Source organism: Eumetopias jubatus, unplaced genomic scaffold (assembly GCF_037043125.1).
Source record: "Eumetopias jubatus isolate StellerSeaLion01/CBP00866 unplaced genomic scaffold, mEumJub1_p1.0 scaffold_3, whole genome shotgun sequence".
Classification (NCBI taxonomy): Eukaryota; Metazoa; Chordata; class Mammalia; order Carnivora; family Otariidae; genus Eumetopias; species Eumetopias jubatus.
The window spans coordinates 128,062,241-128,080,221 of record NW_028274809.1 but is presented as its reverse complement, the minus strand read 5'-3'; the positions used below and the strand labels follow the sequence as shown (position 1 = coordinate 128,080,221).

At 36.6% G+C, this 17,981-nt stretch overlaps 1 protein-coding gene across 8 annotated transcripts in view; it reads right to left on the bottom strand.

Moving 5' to 3' along the window:
• NBEA (neurobeachin) overlaps positions 1-17,981 on the bottom strand; it is a 685,632-nt gene that overhangs the window by 105,681 nt on the left and 561,970 nt on the right. For all 8 annotated transcript variants that reach the window (XM_088021800.1, XM_088021804.1, XM_088021803.1 and 5 more), the window contains 3 exons: positions 14,345-14,462; positions 13,918-14,020; positions 7,476-7,591 (listed from right to left, as the gene is read on the bottom strand). In XM_088021800.1, the coding sequence (XP_087877926.1) occupies positions 7,476-7,591; positions 13,918-14,020; positions 14,345-14,462 (337 nt within the window). Of the gene's footprint in view, positions 1-7,475; positions 7,592-13,917; positions 14,021-14,344; positions 14,463-17,981 lie in introns of those variants that run through there.

The window sequence follows — 17,981 nt, the reverse complement described above, 5'->3', positions numbered from 1 at the left end:
TGATTGATGACCACAGTTAGAGCTTATGACAATTGCTCTGTCCTACATTTTTTGTAATTCACTTTCAATAATCTATGGAAGGTTCCTTCAAAATAAATTCTAACAAAAATTTAGCAGTTTTTAAATTACTAAAGCTGATAGCACCATTTAAATTCTAAAAGAAATTTTATAAATCAGTGTGCTTACATATAGTCAAAGCTATTTAAATAAAAAATTTTCACATAAAAGCTTTACTCTATGGATAGTCAATATAATTTTTTTAATTTAAATTAAAAATGCAGAATGTATTTAAAAATCACATGGATGAAAAAGAATAAATGGGACTTCGGGATTTTTCACTCATGAATTAGCATTATTACTTAATTATTTTACTGAACATCTTTGTGAAACGAACAAAAAAAGTGACTGTTTACTAAATTAGCAAACAAAGTGAAGAATTTCCAAAGTAATACCTGTTACTTGGAGGTACCTATTTATCAACTGTTCTGTTTTTTGTTTTTTATGTTTTGTGTATTTTTTTTAGGATAATTGAAGTTTAGTAAATAACCTTGTGCTATAATTGATAGGGTTCTTTCCTTTTCCAGAAGTGGTAAGTGATTTTTTTTTTTTTTACTAACTATGCTTATAAGGTTTTATCTTAGAAGATGAATATTAAATATTGCAAGCCTATGACACTAATCTACTCGAACAATAAAAGTGAAGCACAGTAAATGAGATCTCAGAAACACTGGATATGTTTCTTCATTAAAAAAAAAACTTTTTAATTAAACCATCCAATTTAATGTTTTTATATGGCACTTTAGTTTTGAAGGTAAAGTGATCTAGAGACAGCTGACAAAGAAATTATAACTGCAATTCCTTGGTGAAAATGTTAATGACAGCAAAATATTGTTTAATTAGATGATTGCAGCATCTGGATTAACACTCTTTAAGAGCGATGTTCCTGTGCTTGTCTGCTTCTTCACACTTTACAGACATTTTGTCATCTCTAGGTCATTAGGAAAGAATTTTTAATGATTTTTCTAGAAGCAAGCAGTTCAGGTTACATCTAATTAGATGACAATAATAAGCCCAACACATGCAGTAGCTAAATATATACATAATTAACCAGGGAGGGCTTGTACATCACAGAGTAAAAAAGTGGAAAATGCTAAACAGGAGAAAAAGGTTGGGGTTGGGGAAGTTGTGCTGAATTCATTAGCTGATCATATGAAACACAACTCAAATACCTTAAAAAAAATTCTTAGACCTAATGGAATCATTTATACAAAGCTATGTTAGCAAGCACTCTATTTTTTAAATGCAAGAATGCCAGATTTTAATGTCTTGTTCATGGTAGTATCTAATAAGGTATAAAATGAGGCATAGGTTGTATCTTTCAGAACACAATGAACAGAAATCGGGTCAATGCCAGGAATTAGAGGTTGAAGCCATATTTTTATTTGAACTCTAAGCATCATTAAAATTCTTCTACAAGTAAAAAAAAAAAGAAGGAAAAGAAAAAAATTCTTCTACATAAATCTTCCAAAACTTAAGTTCTTTGAAAATAAAAAAAGCATGGGTTTCAAAAATAGTTACATAAATTATACCAGAGTCCTGAGCTAGACTTTCATGCAGTTTTAAAAATCATGTCTTCCAAGAATATTTAATGAAATAAAAAAAGAAGAATCTGAACTTGTATGTGTAGCAGGTTCCCAATGAGACAGCACACATGGAAAAAGAAAAAGGAGGAAAACCACTAACATTGTTAAATGGGATGTATACACTGCTAGGCTTATGAGTGAGTTAATTTTTTAATTACTCTTTCCCATATTTCCAATTTTCTATATTGAGTATTTATTAAATTTGTAAGTAGAACAAACTGAAGGCCATGAAAACACGTGTGGGCTTTTAGGTGCCTTTTAGAAACAGTATGTTTTCTGAATTTTTGATAAACTTCTTTTACTACGTAAAGTATTTTTAACAAAACTCACCTATATATAATAAAATGTGTGTTTATTTATATGCAATTATTTATATACACATATATCACGTGAGGGTCTAAAAAAATCTAACAATGAATTAATACTAAGACACTGCTGCTATATGCTTTATACAGAGTTTCATTTTTAAAAGCATCTAGAAAGGAGAACAGCAACATTGGCCGAGTATGACAGACCTCAAAAAAATGGAGAACAAGAAATGGGGCATAAATGTACTTTGTATTTCATGTTAAAATAATATTCTGGAGAAAAGAGGTAAGTCTGAGAGTGTAATACCGGAACCAAATGTTTTTTCTTTACAGAAAATGTAGATTTACTAAGTCACATTAGCCTGTATTTTTAAAAATGTGAAGCCAAGAAAGATTGTTTCATCTTTCTAGATTCCCATTCTGTAACCCTTCTCTTTAATCCAGGAAATTTAAAGATTCTCTCATCTAGCAATTCCAGTAAATTCACATAACAGATCACACAATCAAATAAAACGCTTGCAAAGCCTAAGTATTCAATCAGTTCAATTTGAGGCATATTTACTTGGCAAAACCTTTTTTATTTTTATTTTTTTTCTGTAGCAATCTCATAATCTCATTAGACAGATGAAATACAGACATAAAATGCTAAGGCCACATTACCATAAGTGCCAAAAAGTGTGATCCAGACAGTGCCATAGAAGGCATGAGCGCTACAGAAGATTAATACGATTATCTTTAGGTATGTCTTTTAAAGAATACAGATGTAGTACAGTGGTTCTCAAAGTGCAGACCCTAGACCAGTGGCATCAGCATCACCTGGGGATTTGTTAGAAATGCAAATTCTTGAGCCCCACCTTCAACCTACTGAGTCAGAACTTGTGGGGATGGGGCCCAACGACCCGTGTGGGAGCAAGCCTTCCAGGTGATTCTGGGAACCACGAGTATCCTGGATGCTGGGTTGGTGGCCATGTTGCAGTATCGTGGTGGGTCGTACTCAGTTAAGTTCCTCCCCAGGAGTTGCCATCATCAGAAGAAAGCCCCTCGCCCAAGGAAGGTCTGTCTCCTTCCCAGGAGCCTGCATCCAGTGACAGCAGTGTGGAGGAGGTAATGAGGCCTGGCCCCCTTGCTTCAAGGCAAGATGACTCTGAAGGGTTATCCTAGCTCCTGGCTCCCTGTGGGACCTGCTGAGGCCTTTGCTGCATTACCTTGGAGTTCAGTTTCTCTTTAGTGAAGCTTCTCTATAAACCATCACCTAAACCTTCAAGGCTGGTACTCAATACAAGATGGCACTCCTACTTAAAACTTCAGAATGATGGCCAGGGTAGAATGAGCAGGAATATATCCAGGGAGGGTACCTCAGGATATTTACATTTGTAACTATTTTCAACTGTCCTTCTATTTCTGTATAAAGGTTCATGTTGCCTGGATCATCATTAATGTAGATAAAATCCTTGAAGAGCTAATTCAAAGCCCACCTTCTATACAAGACTTCCCTTAAGTCTTGGCTTAGAAGACTGGCTTATCCTCATCTCCCACTTTCGTAAACTTTTAGGACTGTTAATGGAATGTAACTGCATACCCTCTGTATGTTCTAAATGTCTTTATATGCAAACAATATTTTGATAATTAGGTCTTAAACGGCTAGGGCAATGGTGCTCAAACCGCATATGCATAAAACCACTTAGAAGGCTTGCCAAAGAGCAGATTGCTGGGCCCCACTCCCCGGGTTCCTGATTCAGAAGGTTTGAAGAGGAGTCTGAGGATATACGTCTCCAACAAGCCCCCAGGTGATACTGACACTGCCGGTCAGGGGGCCACACTTGTTAACCACTGAACACACAGTGTTCACATCACAGTAATTTCTACTTTTTGTATAATGACATGATATACGGAGTCATGCACTTCTCTCTCTCCCTCTCTCTCTCCCCCACTCCCATTCTCTTTTTGCCAAACCTGCTGCCACTACTCTAATCTAGCTCTTCACCCCACGTCTTCTTTTCTCTTGGAATGCCCTCTGTTTACTTTCTAGTGAATTCTTTCTCATATTACAATTTCCAATTTAAGTGTTACCTATGAGAAGCTTTTTCTGATCTCTTAGTTGTAAGTAATGCCGTCTAGACCTGTGACTTTGTATATTCTCCCATTCTAACAATGATCGCTTTCTCCTGGAATTGCTGGTGTGCATGGGCGTTTTGCTGACTACACCATGATCTCTTCAAAGGAAGAAACCATACCTTAGTCTTCTCTGCAGTGTCAGCACCGGCATGTGTGCTCAGAACTATTTACTAAAGAACTGAACAAGTTGACTTCATATCTGGAGACATGTCAAACTTTCCTATCAACAGTTCTCCCCAACTTTAGGCTATCTCATTTCTGATTCAGGCCATCCATAGTTACCAGTTTAATTTTCCTAAAATTCCAGATTGCATCCCCTTCTACTCCAAAATTATACTGACTCCTAAGAGTCTAAGATCAGGCTCTTTGTAATCTGGCTTTTACTGATGGCTCCAATATTATCTCCTCTTATTCTCTGTTCCAGCCAAGATATGATACTCATGTCCACTGAACACATCACATATCCGACTGGCAGAAATTTGTAAAGCTCTGCTCTTTTTTTCCTCCCCAAAGACATATTTAAAATTCCTCCACTCTACTTAGCTCTCACAGCATTCATTATTTACAGCTCTTATTCAGCACTTAATATCAGCTCTTAAAAATGCTCTCTTATTTATGTATATTTCATTTACCCATCCAGTTGTAAGTGCTCTGCGTTCCTAGTTCCAATTTTATACTTCTTTTTATCCCACTGTCTACAACAGACAGGCTTTAATGTTTAGTTACAATCACTGTAAAGAAGAAGCCTAATAAATTCTTTTAAAAAAGAGCCAGTGGCCTCTATACTCTTTATGTCATCAAGTAAAACAGACCCCAATGATTCAAAAGAGAGTAGAATGGCACTTAAATATCCCTTATGACCTGCATGCTCTGGCTTAGAAACCCAAAGACTGTCTCAAACAGAAACACACACACACACACACACACACACACACACACGTGTCTGTATCGCTCAGGTGTAGCTTTCAGAAGGGATCACAATGTTATCTCTATCCAGACTGCAATCTTTCCAAGTTTGACAGAGAAAGAACCTCCCAGAAAGCAACAGGTGTGTAGTGGGCAATGGTTATAGGTGGTACTGTACCATACTGTGGGAAGTACATCTGACATCAGTAAAATGTAGTGGGAAAGGATGGAGACTAGAAGAGTCCTTTAAAAAATGAACTAGACCATATTCCAACCAGAAAGACAGCAAGGATCCCATCTTAGAATAGCAGGACAGCTTAATATGAATGCCAGCTCGAATGGAAACTGAGTTGTGAGTGAGGTTTAGCCCCTATTCTTCCAGTTTTACATACAACAGCTCCAAGTAGCTAGCACAGCCAAGGAAGAAATCATATGCCCATCTATGACATATGGTAGACAATGAGCATTGATAGATTTCTCAAGGATAACTCAAAAGCTTAACACACTGTATATGGAAAAATACTGCAGAAGACTGGAAAGAGAACAAACATTATTCTAAAAATCAGGTAAAGATCCATGTAGCTGAAAGTAATATACTGCACTAACAAGAAGAAAATTTAAATAGGGTGTGAAATCCTTCATAATATGCAAAATGTATGGACTCCAAAAAATAAGAGTTTAATAAGAATATGGATTCTAAGTAGTAAATCATATTGACAGAGATAGGCAATGAATGAGGAGTAAATTGAGTTAAAGTTGAGAGTTCAACGCTGATTCATTTTTGAGTTCAAAAATAAGAGAAATATATTTTAGAGGGTTTTTAAAAATTTAAACATATCTCTAGGAACATTAATAACAAGATGCCTACATTCTAAATCACTAACAAAGTGGGCAAAAATGTGTGAGGCTAAAGAAAAACCAAAGAATACAAAAAAACAAGAAAACATTTTAAAAACAATAGTATAAAATGAGATGACAGAAGACCAAACATATCACTTATTACACAACAGATGTGAACATATTAAATATGGTTACTGAAAGATTAAAGTCCAAGATAGGGTTAAAACTTGAAATTCTGCCTATGCTCTAGGACAAAGTTGGCACATCTGAGATTCTATCTTTCTTCTCTCTGGCACTGAAGTTTCTTTCTGCTACATCGTGCTGTTAGCTGAATATGCTAATGAAGTTTTTACATTTACATTAAGTCCACTCTATCTATACATGTAAATAGTATGTGCTAATTAAACAGTATAACCCATTTCCTGTGTCTTTGAGGGAGTAAATAGGTTTCTTTAAGATATAAACATCACGTACACTGATATATATATGTATGAAATATGTCACGAGTGTGTCTATCTTGAAGTGTGTATCTCTTCATATACGTGAAGATATATGTATATAATGGAGACATGCGTATAAAATATATACTAAAATTTATGTCATAATCCTTTGGGTGGACCTCTAGTATCCTATTAGCAAAGGCATTAACATTACAATATGCTTTAAATGATTAAAGTGCAAAACCATTTCCAACAACTCTTTTATCCCTTTTTGTTCACAAATTGTGTTCCTTTGCCTATTGAATACATATCTGTATTATCCATATTTAATATGTATAATCCCTAAAGCATCCATATTCACACATATATGATCAATTTAAAGAGTGCTATTACACAGTTATCCTTTAAAGCAATGATTCAGAGAACATGACTCTAAATTCACGGTTCTGGGCCTTTATTCATAATAGTACAATAACCAAAAGGAAGCATGTGTGTTTATGTAGTTACTTCAATTCATCTGATTCCAAAAAGTTTTTGTAGAGCCTGATATATATAGAAGTAAACTTTTTGTAATTCAACATGAATAAGGGCTTCTGGAGCTTAATTTAGGAAAAAAGAAAGAGGTACTTAAATCTCATAAACATGCTTAACCACTGACAGCCCCGGATTTAGCAGAAAAACAAAGCCACTGCCTTCTTCTAATTTACAAGCATGGTACCGCTGAGGCTGATGGCAGTTACTCATCATTTAGAAATCCAATCTGATTTTATATTTTTATTTGAAGATTTTAAGAAAAAAAAAAAAGATCCTGTAACCCAATCATGCCATAATCCAGGTGACATCTGTGCTAGGCAGAATCCTGTTGTTATTCTCCTGTCTAGCTGCTATTGCTGAGAATGACAAAGTAGGGAAATTACATTTTCCCATTATTATTTCCAGACACTTTCTGGCAATGGTTTGTTGACTCTAATAAACCTTCAGACAAAGCTGTCAGCAAAGGAAATGGCAAAAGGAGAGCAAGGAAAAGCCTCTTCAACAACAAATGCATCTAAAACCTCAGTACCAGCTTGTAGAGTTTCTGATAACATTTAACGTGAGTGCTTCAATATTTATTCTAACATTGTATTTGAATTCCAAGGAAAAAATGTATTCCATCAAGTCATATTACCAATGATTCTGATGAACACAAACATATTATGAAATTAAAGAATGAGATGTCTTACCCGCTATAGTGTTAAGGAACATCAAATATTCGAAGTTTGAAATTTCCCTTCTTTGCCAACGCTGAGTCATGTTGGAAGATTTATAAAGCTGCCGAGGAGTGGCCAGTGATATCCTCCTAGCAATTAAGCAAACGGTAACAAATGTAGTCTCTTTTAACTCCTGACTTTCATTTTTATTTTTTTTTAAAGATTTTATTTATTTATTTATTTGACAGAGACACAGCGAGAGAGGGAACACAAGCAGGGGGAGTGGGAGAGGGAGAAGCAGTCTTCCCGCAGAGCAGGGAGCCTGATGCGGGGCTCGATCCCAGGACCCTGGGATCATGACCTGAGTCAAAGGCAGACGCTTAACGACTGAGCCACCCAGGTGCCCCTGCTGACTTTTAAAAATCAGTATTAACTAATACATTGGTTTAATATCAATCCATTTGAAATAACTTTTGGTTTATCCTTAGGGAAATTTAAAATACGTTTTAATTGTAGATATTAGCAATCTTCGAAAATTCTACTATAGAAAAGATACATTTAGTGACTCAGGATAAACCAATATGAAAACACCTATTTGTATAATATGGCTGCAAATGGGTATTTTACAAGTCAACAAGAACAATAAAGATAAAACTACACTCAAGATAAGTAAAGTAGCTTTAAAACAATAGAGCAAATCTTTTCCATGCTAATAAGCTAAGTAGGTTTAGGTAGTCAGGTACCATCTTGCAAGCATTTGACTGAAACTTCATATAATAATGGCGGCCACTGACCCTTCCACCCCTGCCCCCACAGAGTGTGCATCTGTGTACAGCCTCTACCCACACCACACATATCCCTCTCATGATATAAAAAAACAAGCTGGGAATTTGAAAACATATGAATTCAGAAGAAGGGACACGGGAATAGCTTAAGGGAATAAAATCAGGACCTTTTGACGTTCATTGTTTATCTAAGAAATAATGGAAGTGAGCTGTATTTTAAAAGTATGATAAAGCTACTGAGTTTCTGGAATGATCATTACCTAAGACAAAGGTTCCTAAACTTTTTCAATACATGCTACCCTTAGTGTGTCAGGAATTTTTCATGTCGTCCCTAGGCCAAAAGAAATACCTAACAGTTCTGTTTATTTAGTTAGAGCTAAATAACACTTAAGTCTTAACAACTTAGTAGCTGTCTGAAAATACTCCTAAATTGAAAGAAAAACAGTATTTTTACTTCATTCTTAAATAACCACGATTACTTACTAAAGGGATGTGTGCACCTACTGGACATGGCTGAGCTTCTTAAGCCTCGGAAGTCACATCTGACCCCACCATCTACATCTCCTATTCCATACTGAGTTTCATGCAGCTCTTGTTTCTTATCATAGCAACTGCCCAAAACTAGTTCCACAAAGCTAAGACGTCGCTGAAAAGAATGCAGTGCTATCTAACGTTGAAACGTAGAACTAACTTGAACAATAGTCTGTGTGTTGGCAGATGTTGCTCTGTTTCCCTAAAAGGATGAATTGCCTTGCAGCAACCTGTGAGTTCACTGTGGCATCCCAGGGTTCTTTGACACTCAGTTTGGGAACTGAAAACTTAAGACTACTCCTTGTCATTTCAAATTTTTCTATTCACATGGAATCTTAGTAGGTACTGTTCTTGTACATAGTAGGGGCTAAAATATGTTTAGTTGAGGAAAAGGAGGGAGGGAGGAAGGATGGAAAGGAACTTGTTATCTCAAATTCAAATGTGAATTAAGAGTTTCAGAATAATTAGGTGTAACTCAATGTTTAAAATATTGACATTTTTGAAGAACTTTCCTAGCAACATATATTTGACTTGTACTGACTCCAAAGGAACCATATGAGTCTAATGATTCACTTCAGTGCAATGGTAAATGGTATAGATGTTTCATACTTCAATTCATGGAATGCTACATCAAAAACTAATGATGTAATATATGGTGATTAACATAACCTAATAAAATAAAAAAATGTTCAAGTACAATTCTAAAATTCAGTACATTCCTCAATTAATTTGTAATATGATTTTCACAGTGCTTCCAGATTTTGATCCATACTGGTACCAAGATTCAAAATCTTCCCAGCTATTTTATGTTATAAACTTTAGCCCTGACCCTGACATTGTCATGGCAACATGCTAGTCTCTGAATTATCAAGGAATTAATAAACTATGCTTAGTCCAATTTTCATTGTGCTACTATTATAATCATATGCCTGGTCTAATTTGCACAGTATTACCATTATAATCATATTTTCACTATTCTGACTAAAATCTTTACCTGTGGCATGCTCAGATAAGTCTGCTTAAAGCAATGTATATAATAAAGTTTTGAATTCCTTTGTTGACATTTTGAACCTAAACAATTTAAGAAGAAAATTGCTGATCTGGAAATAATTCTGACCATCAAAAACACTCCCAGATCAAAAATCAAACAAATCCTACTAAGTATAAATAATGGAAATCATGGGAGAAAGTTACTAAATCACTCTTAGAGTATGCGATGGTGAAGAAAAATGTGGCCATGGGAAATGAATTGAGAAAAGCCGATTATAAGCAGGTCCAGGGAAAGGATAATTTTTTCCTGTTTACTGCTCCGTCTTTCCCACTAAAACTCATTGAGAGCAGGAACCTTGTTTTACTTACTGTTACATGCTTAGCATTTAGCAGTGCTTATTATATATTGGGTCTTGGTAAGTACATACTACATGACTTGAATTACTGGTCACCCTAAAAGAAAAAAATGGCTGAAGAGAGAGGTGATGATAAAAAATTAAATAATTCAATCACACGAAGAAGAAAAAATGGGGAACAGTAAATCAACAGGGCTTTCTAAAATAACCCATAACAACTTTAGATAATAGAATGAGGATGGTTGGTATGTATTTGGACTATAGTAGGTTGTTTTTAGAAGTAGGAGTTAAGGTGAAGACAAAATTGCCCTCTGAGAATAAAAACTATTAAGTACCACAACAAAAGGTGACCATTTAAAATCACCAACCCTATGGATATAACCAGGTGTATCCTTAGTAAGCAAAGAATCTGATTAAATCCAAAATTAATTGATCGTACTATCTGAATAAAAAAATACATTAACCAAACACTGATAATCAACATGGAATCTAGAATATGGGCATGTTTTTGCAAGTACTTTTCCATCACTGTGCAGGGGCAAGGTGTTGATCTTGTGACCAATGTGGGAAACTGTGACAGATGACACAGGATAGAAATTGAGAGTGAGCTATGATCTTGGGAAAGATAAGTTACTTATCTAAATCAAAATTTTCTTCTCTGTAAAATGGGATAAGAGTCACATTGTTTTAGGAATGTGGTTCTTTTAAGAATTAAGGGCAGGGAGCTCCATTTTGCCATGAGAGGACACAGGGAGAAAATGCCTATCTGTGAATCAGGAAGCAGGTTGTAGTCAGACCCCAAATTTGCTGGCATCTTGATCTTAGACTTCCTAGCCTCCAGAATCTCAAGAAATTAGTTTTTATTTGTTTGTAAGCCAAAAATCAATCAATCAATCAATCAATCAATCAATCAAGGAAATAATGCTTATGAACCAAAACAAAGTATAGTCCCTGGCACAGGGGATGTTCTTAGTAAATGAGAGCTATGGATACTAATTAATTAAAAAGGCATTCACTAGGCTATGCTGGCTTAATGGATATATTCCTTTCGTTCTAAAAGGACAAAGCAACAATCTGATTTGTAATGTGATCTCTTTGGTGGGCTTGCCCAAGAAGTGGCTTAAATGATACGTGAAGTTAATTATTCCAGCAGTCTGGAATTTGGTAAATTTTTTTTTGTTTATAAATCTTATGGATTTAGCTTAGAGTAAGTTCCCTAGAGTTTGATAAACTCTGCTTAAACTGATAAAACTCAATGTCAAGAAAACAAAGCAGAGAATGAAGCCCTTGGTGCTGGAAGGTTTCCACTGGTAGGATCCAGACATTGTCCCTTCTCTTTGACAATTCTCTAAATATAACAGGACCTTACCTACCACATACACATGTGTTTCTGGGAGCAGGTGCATAGATCTCTTTACCTACCCTCCTATGCACCTCCCTACTTATCTATATCTGTGTGTACGTGTTGCATATATTTGCATACTAGGTATGTATGTGTTTATAGTTTACAAAATGTCTTCACTTTATGATCTCAAGACATTCATAAAACATCTCTTTTCGGAGATACTGTCTCCATTTTACAGCAGATGGAAGTGTCATTCCTCTTGCCCAGTGTTCTTCATTCTTTCCACTAATATGTATTGAGTTCCTACTAAGTACCAGGCTCTGTTACTCTTACCCAGCCAGTAAGTGGCAGGTCTAAACCTAGATTCAGTGTTTCTCCTACCCCCATCTGCTGCTTCCAAGGCTATATATCACAGGAAATACATAAAACTGGACTTCTGAGAATATCATTAGGAAACTAAGAATGAGTTGACCCTTTGGTGGGGGACAAAGGACCAGGGGGCTTTAAGATAGAATGGCTGTTTGGAGCAAGCAAACCCCAAACTATTAAACATCTATTTTGTTTCCAGTTTTTCTATCAAGAAGGATAATCTTCCAACAGCCAAAGGGAGACCAAAGGTGCTTAAAAGGGAAATAATACTCTTAAGAGATAAGGGAGAGAGTACAAGAGCTTCTGGTTGTTTTAAATGCACCCAGGTCCAGACAAGTCCCAAAAGCACTGAAGGAACTTACACACATCGTTGAGAAACCCCTATTGGTAATCTCTGAAGAATCATGATCATTGAGAAAGATGTCAGGAGGCAGAAGATCATTTTTAAAAAAGGAAAAAGTGAAACCTATTTGTCAGTTCTTAATGTCAATTCCTGGAAAAATTCTTGCACTGACGATTAAACAGTTTGTAAGCACTTGGGAAAGGAAGCAGTGATTACATGAGTCATCTCTGATTCGGTAAGAGCAAGTCTTGCAAAACTAACCTCATTTTCTTTTTTTTTTTTTTTTGATAGATTAAATACATTTTTCCTTTGACCTGTATTCTACAGAAGTACTTCTTCATTATCCACTAATGTCTTAATTTAATCTTGTCATTCTACTAGGAAACAGCCTGAGCATGTACATACATGTCAGTGAACTGGTCTTACACTGTAAGCTTAATACAAGAGCTGATGCACTGAGATGCAAGGTAACTCCAGCTGAGTAGCACCTAAAAAGCACCTCGGCAATTAGGCACTGTGCTAGGTGATGTAGATGAAAAGATAAATAAGACGCAGCCCCTGTCTTTTAAATGTCGGTGGCCTATTTAAGGGAAGATGGACAAAGATTAGTTTTTCTTTCTCTCCATGCAGGGCTCTGCAGTAATTCCCACGGACACAGTGGACCATGCAGAAGTTACTGTTGTTTGTCTATCCAAAGCTGGTTTCTTTCTTTCTTGCCACCAGGAAACCTATTTTGTTCAAGTAGGAGGTGGCAAGGAGTTCAGAGGTATAGTTTACCCTGAGTCTTACCCAGAGGATGATAGGTCTAAGCCAGTCAACTCACTCTGCTTTGGCAGTGATTGTTTTAAGGACAGGAAGGTGACCCCATTCAGGCTGAAGGGACCTGAGATAAAGACTGCGGGAGGCAGCTGACAAATATATTCTTTCCTAAAACACAGAAGCTTGATGAGAAATACTTTGTGTCTTTTTCCCACCTAATGCAGTTGGTGAAACTGTGGTGTCTGGAGCACTAGTAGTGATTTTGTGAACCTGAGGTCAACTGAGGGTCCTGACATCACTGAACCTCTGAGCCAGTACTGGCAATTCCTTAACTCCAGACCTTTTATAAAATAAGACTCAAACAGCAAAACACCCTTTTGTTTAAGCCACTTTTAGACAGGTGATTCAGTTACTTGGAGCCAAAAACTGACCAACTAAATTTAGTGATACACATATTACTGAATCTGTTATCTATTAGAGCAGTATCTTTCAATACAATAAGATTTCAAATGATATTTTTAAAATAATAGGATGAAAGATTTAGGAAATGGTTAAAACCACATCATCATTCACGACTACTAATCTCAATAAATTCGAAGGGTTTTATCATTTTCATGAAGAAGCATCTATACATGGCATTTACAAAAACAACTTATATGTGACTAAAGAACAATTAATCACAAATATCATGAAGCTTTTGGCATGTTTTTTGTAAGATCTTAAGCAAAAATGTCTTAATTATGTGCTAGCTATGATATGCAATCAACTTTTTTACTTCCTCATTTATATATGTGTTAAAGAAAACTATACACAAACTATTCTGTCATTTTTAAAACAGCTGTTTCCATAACCTCTTTCCCTACAAATGGCTTGCAGAGAAAGAAAATTCCTTGGTTCTCAAAATAATTATAACGGTATAACCTTATTTATATTTCTGTCATATTGAGATTAAAATATGTTAACAAACCATAGATAATGTGTAATATGATACAATTACCTGGCTTGTGGTAAACCATAGCTGGTCCCTACTCCAACCCGAGGCAAGCTATAGACAACTTTTTTTACCGTTGCTTGATCAGGGAAATTAAACATAACCGAGGCTGTGGTAAGAAGAAAAAACATGATTTAGAAAACCACAGGAGTACTAACCATCCATTTTGGAAATCATTTTCAAGTGCCTATCATGATTCATTTGTAAAGGTAATGAATCTTCATGGAAAATCAGCTTTCTGTGTAACTTTATCCATGAGAAATCTAGGATTAACATTCTCAAGCAAATTAATTTTTATTTTTATTTTTGTTTTAGTGAGGGCATATCAAAGAGAGAAATACAGCAGGGAAAAATAAAGACTGTATCACACCATGTAAATAAATAACATGCAAATATGAGTACATTTCCTCTCCAAATATTTAAGGGGCCTTACTTCGGTTTGCCATAAATACTTCCAAAGCAGTGTTTTGTAGAAGATAACGTCTTGAAAACACAGCTCGTATCTCGCTGAACATCCATTTTCCATGAAGTCCTTCAGTGTATGCAAGAACCTAAAATAAAGTTCAAAGGGAAGTGTCAATCAGTAAAATGTGTGTCTAAGACTCAGTCTGACAATATTTTAGACAGTGCTGTATAAAAGTCAGTAAATTAGGGGTTATCTTCCTGAATTAATGATAGATCACAACAATTATTTGATTCTGTATACAGTATTTGTGAAATTTCTACCTTTCTAAATTTTCTTAGTTGACTCATGAAGAAATGAAGTAGCAGAAAAATTGCATGTCCAAAGTGACCCTGTGACTTAAAACAGAAAATACAGTTTTTTGGTCTTGTATATAATTAGTTGGACAAGGTAACCTGACATATGCTGTTGGTTCTTTTCCAGCATTCCTTTTCTTCCTTCTTTCTAGCTTAACGGAAGCCCAGTTAGCCCCAGTGTCCATGTGGTCAACACCAGGCAGTGGATCAAGATTGGTCTAAGGCAGGGGTAGCAAATATTTTTGGTAAAAGGACAAATAGCAAATATTTTTAGACTTTAAAGGCAACATGGTCCCTATCACAACTACTCATCTTTGCCATAATAGAGTGAAAGCAGTCAGAGACAATGCATAAATGAATGGGTGTGGCTGTGTTCCAATAAAACTTTATTTATAACAACAGGGGTGGCCTGAATTTGGTCCTGGGGCCAAGGTGGCTGATCCATAGTCTAAGTCAATCATAGCAAAGGTATTCCTTGCTTTCTCAAATTCCCTTGAAACTAGGAGTGAGGACATTTGACCCAAAACTGGCTAACGAGAACAAAACCAGAGTCAGTTGGGGATGGATCAGCTGGTAAAATGAGGTATTCGTAGCTGGCACACTCCTTTTTCCTTCTTTCTTGGGTGGAGATGTAATGGCAGAACCATAGCAGCAGCTGTATAACCATAAGAGGAAGGCCAAGGGAATGGCAGCGAGGCTGGCCCGAATACTGAGTTAGTGAGACAAGCCCAGTAACCGCCATATCTGCACTTCCTGTTACATGATACAGGTTAAGTCCCTATTTGATAAAGGCACTGCAGTCAAATCTGCGACCAATGCAGTCCCTCCTGATACACCAATGTATATTCACAATACAAAACGCACTTCTACTTGCATTACTATACTCTATATGATCTACTACATTTATATTTGCTTTGGTGAAATAAAAACTGGTTGAATTTTCCATGCTTGATATTCCTTAAGCTTTGTAAACAAGTTATGAATTTCCTTTTTACATTTCTTTTCTCTAGGAAAAAAATAGGATCCTTTAGTCTTGTGTATTTTGAAAATTCCATTTTCTAACTCCTTAATTCAGTTTTTGTCTTTCCCTAGATGCTAGAAAGTTTTTGGAGGCAGTCAGACATCTATTTAAATCCTGAAACGTTTTGGAGCCAGTCAGACTCCTATTGAAATCTTGGCTCTGCTATGTAGCAGTTATAGGAGCTTGGAAAAATTACTTAACTCCATCTGATTTTCATCATCTGAAAAACAGTGATAATAATACTATTACTGGTTAGTCTAAGCAGAGACAATGGACCTTAAGTTCATGGCCTTAGGGATTATTTAAGTCCTGTTTATAAGTTTATATGTCTTTATTGTTGAGCATAAAGTGACAACTGTTGTTTTGACTTCTAAATGTAAAACTATACATTTCACAAAAGGGTTATAGTGACTTGCCACAATTTATATCAATAAATTCTTAGTTTGGTGCAATGTTCTCCAGACTTGCATTTCATAGACCAGCATAATTTGTTTTTAATGGAAAGAGTACGGATACAAGATCGATAACTTTTTTGTCAAGTCGGGAACATTCTGAGACAAATAAAACAGCCAAAACAACAAAAACAATCTTCCACATGACCATTATTTCACTAAAAAATAAAACTATTAAGGTCATTTGAAAACCCAAACAGTACAATGAGTCTCATCTCAGAAAAAAGGAGAGATCTTTTCATGAAAGCTGTGTTGGTACCCTTCTAGGAAAGCCGTTGTGCCAGGAGGATGGAGAAAAAGAGACAGACAGACAGACACACACACGCACGCACACGCACTAGCACACGCACCTCACTCACATGTTTACTTATTTTTCTCTTTGGGAATGATGTGATGCATTTTTGGTCAAGTACTCCTCCCCGTTATTTTACTTCTAGTAGGCCAGTAGTTCACAAACACATAGGAGTTACTCTGACTCCTGAAGTGCTCCGTGTAAGACGGTCTCACCAGCTTAACGGGTTCTCACTTGATTCTTTTCCAGGCCCAAGTTCACCCTTAATTGCTTGTTCTGTGAAAATGAATCTGTACCCTTTAGTTTTGCTTTGCTAACTAGCCTGACGTTAAGCTTTGTCCGGAAAAGACTCTGAAGAGACACTGCCGGCTGGAGGAAGGGGTCTTCCTTCCTGGTGCTGGTGGGCTCACTCAACAGCTTCCTGCAGAACCTGGGGCTCCTCCAGGGCCCGGCCCCTGCAGTGTGTGATGGACAACAGCACCCAGTGACTCGAAGGTTTTTCTAGAACTTCCCTCTGCCCCAGGCAGTTTTGTAGCAGAGGTCCTCTGGTGAGAACCCCGCCCATGAACATTTTCAAAGACTCCCTAGAGGGTAGATTTCTGGAAAGTTCTAGAGGACAGAGCTCCAGCAAGTACCTCCAGCAGAGCACCAGATGTGCCTTCTCCACCCTTCAGTGAGCTACAGCTCAGCCTTCCCCAGTGAGGCCTGGCGGGGCCTCTTCCTGGGGTTCAGTGACAGCTCTGCGGGTCAAGGCTGCTCCTTTCCAATGCTCTTCCTATACCTTAGAGTTCTTTTTGTTTCCTACTAACCATTCCCTGTTACTCTAATCTCCTGGTATAATTTATGTTATAATTATTCATATTACACTTGCCCTGTTTAAGTTGCTATGTGGTTTTTCACTCCCGATGGGTCCAGAGTGATAGACAAACTCACTCAGTTCTCCCTCCAGCTGGGGCCACGAGGGGCCTCAGGCGCCCTTAGGAGCAAGAAAATAAGGAAACCGAGATAATCAGAGGAACTCAGTAAAGCCTGGAGGCAAGGAGTAAGAGGAGAGAGAGAGAATAAAACTAAATGAAAATTATTTTGCAAGTAGCTAGTAAACAGTTCAGGAAGCAAATTCCAAAAGACAGATCCAAAGGTACAAAGCTATTTTGAGCAAGGGCAGTATCATCTGCGTAAGTGTACAGCCTTTACCAAAGGGGCTGTGGGAAGGAAAATTATTTATATACATAACTACTTACAACTTTATAAAAAAATCTTCCTAATTACTTTACAGTAAACTTTGTTATATTTAAGCTTTGAAATCCTTAATGACGGGTTGATAAAAGATAATGCTCTAAACTGGTCATAATTCCCTGCCAGGAAATCCACTAGACCCTAGAATCCTCTTCTTTTTTTATAACAAACCACACCTTCTCTCCCTTCTCATTCCCTTCAAAATTGCATATGCAATAAAACTCTCCTAAAATATTTTACTTAAACATTTTTTATATCCCCTCTTGAGAAGTGCCTTTCCTGGCATCTAGTGTGTAGAATTACCAAAGCT